We start from the raw sequence: 7,303 nt of genomic DNA, 5'->3' as shown, positions 1-7,303 counted from the left end.
ACCTATGGGATGCAGCAAAAGCAGCTCTATGAGGGAAGTTTATAGCAATACAATCCTACCTCAAGAAACAAGAAAAATCTCAAATAAACAATCTAAACTTACACCTAAAGGAACTAGAGAAAGAAGAACAAACAAAACCCAAAGTTAGCAGAAGGAAAGAAATCATAAAGATCAGAGCAGAAATAAATGAAATAGAAACTAAGAAAACAATAGCAAAGATCAATAAAACTAAAAGATGGTTTTTTGAGAAGATAAACAAAATTGATAAACCTTTAGCCAGACTCATCAAGAAAAAGAGGGAGAGGACTCAAATCAATCAAATTAGAAATGAAAAAGGAGAAGTTACAACAGACATCACAGAAATACAAAGCATCCTAAGAGACTACTACAAGCAACTCTATGCCAATCAAATGGACAACCTGGAAAAAATGGACATATTCTTAGAAAGGTACAACCTTCCAAGACTGAACCAGGAAGAAATAGAAAATATGAACAGACCAATCACAAGTAATGAAATTGAAACTGTGATTAAAAATCTTCCAACAAACAAAAGTCCAGGACCAGATGGCTTCACAGGTGAATTCTATCAAACATTTAGAGAAGAGAAAAGAACACAAAAGAACCTGAATAGCCAAAGCAATCTTGAGGGGAAAAAAATGGAGCTGGAGGAATCAGACTCCCTGACTTCAGACTATACTACAAAGCTACAGTAATCAAGACAATATGGTACTGGCACAAAAACAGAAATATAGATCAATGGAGCAGGATAGAAAGCCCAGAGATAAACTCATGCACCTATGGTTACCTAATCTATGACAAAGGAGACAGGGATATACAATGGAGAAAAGACAGTCTCTTCAATAAGTGCTGCTGGGAAAACTGGACAGCTACATGTAAAAGAATGATATTAGAACACTCCTTAACACCATACACAAAAATAAACTCAAAATAGATTAAAGACCTAAATGTAAGACTGGACACTATCAAATTCTTAGAGGAAAACATAGGAAGAAAACTCTTTGACATAAATCACAGCAAGATCTTTTTTGACCCACTTCCTAGAGTAATGGAAATAAAAACAAAAATAAACAAATGGGACCTAGTGAAACTTAAAAGCTTTTGCACAGCCAAGGAAACTATAAACAAGACGAAAAGACAATGCTCAGAATGGGAGAAAATATTTGCAAATGAATCAAGGGACAAAGGATTAATCTCCAAAATATATAAACAGCTCATGCAGCTCAATATTAAAGAAACAAACAACCCAATCAAAAAATGGGCAGAAGACCTAAACAGACATTTCTCCAAAGAAGACACACAGATGGCCAAGAGGCACATGAAAAGCTGCTCAACATCACTAATTATTAGAGAAATGCAAATCAATGAGGTATCACCACACACTGGTTAGAATGGGCATCATCAGAAAATCTACAAACAACAAATGCTGAAGAGGGTGTGAAGAAAAGGGAACCCTCTTGCACTGTTGGTGGGAATGTAAATTGATACAGCCACTATGGTGAACAATATGAGGTTCCTTAAGAAACTAAAAGTAGAATTATCATATTACCCAGCAATCTCACTACTGGGCATATACCCTGAGAAAACCATAGTTTAAAACGACACATGCACCCCAATGTTCATTGCAGCACTATTTACAATAGCCAGGACATGGAAGCAACCTAAATGTCCATCGATAGACAAATGGATAAAGAAGATGTGGTACATATATACAATGGAATATTACTCAGCCATAAAAAGGAACGAAATTGGGTCATTTGTAGAGACATGGATGGACCTAGAGACTGTCATACAGAGTGAAGTAAGTCAGAAAGAGAAAAAGAAATATCGTATGTTAATGCCTATATGTGGAATCTAGAAAAATGGTATAGATGAACCAGTTTGCAAGGCAGAAGAAAGAAGTTGAAAGAAAATTTACTGTCCTAGGAAACTACAGCTCTGTAGTACTGCTCTGCATTACAGTGAACCATCTCCAAGGCCTTTGTGTTTGTGTGCATAAGATGTGAACATCTAGATACACACTGCTGTTAGCCACAGGTAAAAGGGCACAGTAGTTGTAGTTTTTGTAGCTGTAATTGTCAGTAATATTAACCTGAGGAAGCTAAACTGAACTGATTCTGCTGGTTAAAGATAAAGAGTTAGAGATCCTTGTGGTAAGAAATAGTTTTCTTCCTTCTAAGTATCACCTGTTTTTATTGCCCATATACACTTACTTGATAAGAACATTCTTCTGTGAATTTTCAGGAATGCAACTGGAATAATTTTATACTATCTAATATATAAGAAATTGATATTAATGAGGTGTTTTTATACATGCTCAGGTCATGTCAGGTTTCTTCCAGTAAAAACTTATAGCCACAGTACATGTTGTTTTTTTGGAAAGCATTATTTCTTTGTCTCTAGTCTAAGGGAACACAGTACACAGACCCTAAAGGCAAAGGAAATTGAAAGGAAGTCAGATAAAAGGATATAAAATGGAAGGTACTGATGGATTTTAGTGCTTTTTAAAAAAAATTTTTTTTTAATTTATTTACTTTTGGCTGCGTTAGGTCTTCATTGTTACATGCAGGCTTTCTTTAGTTGTGGTGAGTGAGGGTTGCTCTTCATCGCGGTGCATGAACTTATTGCAATGGCTTCTCATTGCGGAGCACAGGCTCTAGGCGTGTGGGCTTCAGTAGTTGTGGCACTCGGGCTTGAGTAGTTGTGGCTTGCAGGCTCTAGAGCGCAGGCTCAGTAGTTGTGGCACATGGGCTTAGTTGCTCCACAGCATGTGGGATCTTCCCGGACCAGGGCTCGAACCCGTGTCTCCTGCATTGGCGGGCAGATTCATAACAACTGCACTACCAGGGAAGCCCGATTTTAGTGCTTTAAAACTTTTACTTTTGTGAGAAGTTTCAATGGAGAATTTAATGCAGATGAGACTTGAAGCTTTTGAAGAGGATCTTAAGACTTGATGAGATTATTCAAACTCAAATTCTGAACATGTAATGATGGTAAACCACGGTCTTCAAAATTTTTTGTACTAAATGCTCTCCTAAAGTGTATTTTAAATGCTATTTGTGCCACAATGCAAATTGTCTCCTGTTTTTGCCCATGAATGGCCCTTGGAATTCTTTAAATGATGTCTGTGTTAGAGTCCATAGATACCAGTTCTGCAAAATTGCCCCAAGCAACCTCACAAGCCTCCACGGTGAAGCCCCTCTACCTCCAGGTACCACCCACAGGGATAAATACCTAACTTTTTGTTACACTGTAATGTATTTTATCATACTTCTTAAAAATAACCCTGTTTTCCCCTTTCATCAGCCGCTACAAAGTCTTCCTCTGACATTATCTTGTCTTTCACTAAGTACATGGTTTGTCAAACACATGTGACATAGTGCCACCCACAAATGCAGCAAGGGGTGCTCTGGCCATGGGTCCCCTGCTTTAAAGGACTCAGGCCTCTGTCATGGTAACAGCAGGTAATAGCACCCAACATTCTGCCAGCACCACTGTGACCGGAAAGATATACTGCTGTGATTAACCCCTTTCTGGCTCCAGAGTTCTCAGCTTTTTTCTCTTGAATGCTGTGAGGTTTGTGCTTTGTGCCCCTACCGATATCAGTAAATCTTTCACAGTGAGAACTGGAACTCATTTTCCTTATTTATCTCTCCAGTCCATTCTCTGGGATAGTCTATCTTTCCCCTTCCCAACTAAGAAAGAAAGGCCACTCATCTTCCTCTGATCTGCATGGTGCAGAGGTCAGGGCACCTTCTCCTGAATATCAGCCACAGATATTTCCCAGAAACCCAGCTGGAGACCTCTGTTTTCATCTAAAACCCAGTCGGGATTTCATGGAGTAAGATAGCCACAAGATTGCTTTTTCAATTTGATTCTGTTCAGTTCCTCCTTTTCTCTAGCACAGGGCAAGTTCAGATTCCCAGAGTCATAGCTGATCGCAGCCAAGGTTAGTATTTGTTTCCCAGAGTCCACACTTCCTGCCCACCTTACATCCTCTACCTACCATTTACTCTGGGAGCAGCGGCAGGACTTGCCTCATCACGTTCTTCTCTAGTGGTGGCTTTAAAATGCTCAAGTTGTAGTTAAAGGTATATTGTGTTTTGGGGGGGGGGGTGCATGGAGAGCTTGATGGAAATACAAATAAGCCAACTAGTGAGGGAGTAGCAACAGAAATTGCCCAGAGCTTAAGAAGCACTAGAGGAGAAAGCTTGACTGTTGTCCAAGACACTTCTCCCTGTGACTCAGCAATGTGGGATTTTGTCAGCCAGTTTTGTGTTTGGCACTCGCACTAAGCACTGCCTATGTTTGGCACTCGCATTTCAGCAAAGAAATTCTTCAAGGCAGAAACACAGAGCTCCACTCCTTCCTCATGCCACCTCAGCAAAGGACACAACCATCTCTGACTGTAATAATCAGACACCCAGGACCATCCTGGATTCTTCCTTCTCTCCTACCCCTCTTTATCAATCCATCAACAAAGTCTACAGGTTTTTACCTTTAAGATATTTGTAACACATGGACTCAACAGTGGCTTTCAACTGGGCGTGATTTTGTCCCCCAGGGGACATTTGACAATGTCCATAGATATTTTTGATTGTCACACCTGTGGAGGTGCTACTGGCAGGGATGCTGCTAAACATCCTGCAAGGCATGAGACCCACCCCCACCCCCATCCAGTCCCAAATGCCAGTAGTGCTCAGCCTGACAACCCTGCTTTGCTTCCCTTGTTGGGACCATGAAATCGACTCCTAGCAGATCTTCTATTTCTATTCTCTCTACTCTCCTACACAATTGATAATCCTCCTGCAGCCAGAATGATCTTTTATAAACATAAATTGGATCATGTCATTCCTCTCTTTAAAACCATTTAATATATTTCTGTGGCTCTTAGGATAAAGACCAGAATTCTCAACTTGGCCTTTACCTGGTGCTGTGCTCCTTCTCCAGCCTTCAGTGTTTTCTACTGATCCCCCTCTGCTCCATTCACACTGCCCTTCCCAGTTCATGCCATCTGTTTTCCTGCCTTAATTCCTTTACAAAAACTGTTCTCTGCCCATTCCCCATCCTCTACCCACAGCAATCACTCCTCATCCTTGAAATCTCAGTGAAAACAGCATGTGCACACAGAAACCAGCTCTGACACTACCCATCCAACCAGGAGAGGACCACAACTTAAGCCCTATAATATCATGTTCCTTTTCTTCTTAATTCAATCTGTGATTCCTACATTTGTGTAATGGAGTGGATGTCTATCCCTCACTCCCTGGGCCCCACCAAGAAGGAAGTTCTTCTAAGTTCCATGAAGGAAGGAACTGTATCTGGTTTGCTCACTATTTTGTTCCAAGTAACTAGCACAATGCACAGTAATACTGGGTAAATATTTGTGAATGAAACGAAGAGAAGGTGGCAAGATGGGAAGGAGAGACCTATAGAAAGGAAGAGGAGAGGACTGGAGAGGGGAGAGGGCAGAAGGAAAGTAGGGGAGGGCAAGAGAGTGTATGAGAGGGAAGGGAAGAGGCAAGGAAAAACTGCTGACCTTTTGATCAGTTACTTCCAGAAGCTTTCTTCCTCCTTGAAATAGTTGAGGGTCCATTAGAGTGTGTAATAAGTAATTAAAGGCTTGAAGCTCTAGATTTAGACTAGATCTGGCTTTAAGTCCCACTCAGTTTTGTAGCCTTGGACAAATTAATTCTCTTATCCTGTTTTCCTTTTCTATAAAATGGGGCTGATTGGGGGGTTTGAATATTAAATGAAATAATATCTGACCGCGCTTGGAAAGACGTCTGGCACGGTCACCACTCAATATTAAAGTCTGCTACTGATATTTATTAATTTTGTAATTATATGCCCTGTACTGGGCCACTCCAGCACCCACCTTGGGGCCAGCCCCTCGCTTCGCTCTCCGCTCTCCCATTGGTCAAGACCCGTCAGCACTTCCACCAATCCGCTTGGCTCGAGAGGGAGTGGCTGAAAGGACAGAGCCAATGGGCGCAGGGGTTGCGGTCTCCCGGATACGGTGTAAACAGTGGAGACCGCCAACCCAGCAGCCAGGGGCTTCGGTGTAACCGTTGCAGACACTGGCCTGGGTCCGGCGTTTGCTACCCACGGCCCGGCTGAGAGACACACGGCCCATGGCGCAAGGCCGGGAGCGAGATGAAGCCCACAACGTCGCCCTCGGCGCGTCCCTGTCTGTGAGGTGAGGCGTTCGCGGCCCCGCGACTGACTCGTCTAGTGGAAATTCTTCCCTCAGAACTGCATCCTCTCCCTATCCGCTTCCTCCCATCCCTGTAGATCTGCTTTCACGCAAATTCGACCTCTTTTCCTTCAACCCCCAACGCCTTCCTGCAGACTTCCTTTCTCTGTGTGTGACTTCTCTCCATTCCCCTCGTCCCCTTATTCAATGACCACATTTCCAGCTCTTTCCACGCCCCACCCCTCCGTCCCTCACTATGCTGTGACCCCAACCCCTCGCTGGCTTACCCAGTACTGCTCTCCTCCACTCTCCATTTCTGCCTCCTCTTTTTGGCTATATTACCTTCAGTGATCCGTTTTGCTTTCATATATGTTCCCCACTCCCCACCCCCATCCCAATGACAGCCCTCCTCCCATCCTAGTGGGCTTTGGTGATGTTCCCCGAAGTTAGGGCCATCAATCCCTTGCTTCTATCTCCTATCCACCGACTCTGGATTTGTTTGCACTTATACTGGCCTTTGAAACGCATAAAGCGCTGCCCAGGTGTAAGCTGGTATTGCTCTCCTTCCACATTCTAGAGTGTTACCAGCCCTATGTTCACACAGCATCCTCCACCAGTCCTGGCTGTACTCTCCATTCCCATGAAGTTTCTCTCTAAACCAGTGTCTTTCTCTTGCCCTCTCCACCATCTTTAAGCATATCTTTACTATTTAAATAGAGGTAGACTCTCCCCCTCTTCTCAGTCTCTCTCTCTCCTTGGTCTAGCTTACACTCACCAAACAATCTTTACTTAAAAATATGTTACTTTTGTGTTCTAATCTTTTCATTCATGTTGACTTATTCCTTTTACTTGCTGCATTTATCTCTACATTTTAGATCTAAAATATGGCTACACATGCTCCATCTTTGTAAAGAAGCAATTTCCCTACTGGGCTCACAACCATAAAGCAGGCAGTCCTATTCAAAGTTGTTTTTTTAACGTTTATTTTAAAAATCAAAACTAATTTTAAAGGTGAGGACCAGGATGCACCCTGTTTTCAATTAGGACCAAGCTCTTTTCTCTCTCTGTTGTTTTTACTTTTTCTTTTCC

At 42.3% G+C, this 7,303-nt stretch overlaps 1 protein-coding gene across 1 annotated transcript in view; it reads left to right on the top strand.

The window, feature by feature from the left end:
* The first annotated feature begins 6,033 nt into the window (after nt 1-6,033).
* Nucleotides 6,034-7,303, top strand: part of CFAP43 (cilia and flagella associated protein 43) — a 102,958-nt gene continuing 101,688 nt past the window's right edge. Inside the window, exon 1 of the mRNA XM_033421075.2 lies at nt 6,034-6,217. Coding sequence (XP_033276966.1) covers nt 6,153-6,217 — 65 coding nt within the window. The 5' untranslated portion in view covers nt 6,034-6,152. The remainder of the gene's footprint in view (nt 6,218-7,303) is intronic.

Source organism: Orcinus orca, chromosome 14, assembly GCF_937001465.1.
Source record: "Orcinus orca chromosome 14, mOrcOrc1.1, whole genome shotgun sequence".
NCBI classification, from domain to species: domain Eukaryota; kingdom Metazoa; phylum Chordata; class Mammalia; order Artiodactyla; family Delphinidae; genus Orcinus; species Orcinus orca.
Note: the sequence above shows the minus strand (reverse complement) of the source record. Positions and strands in the feature narration are given on the sequence as shown.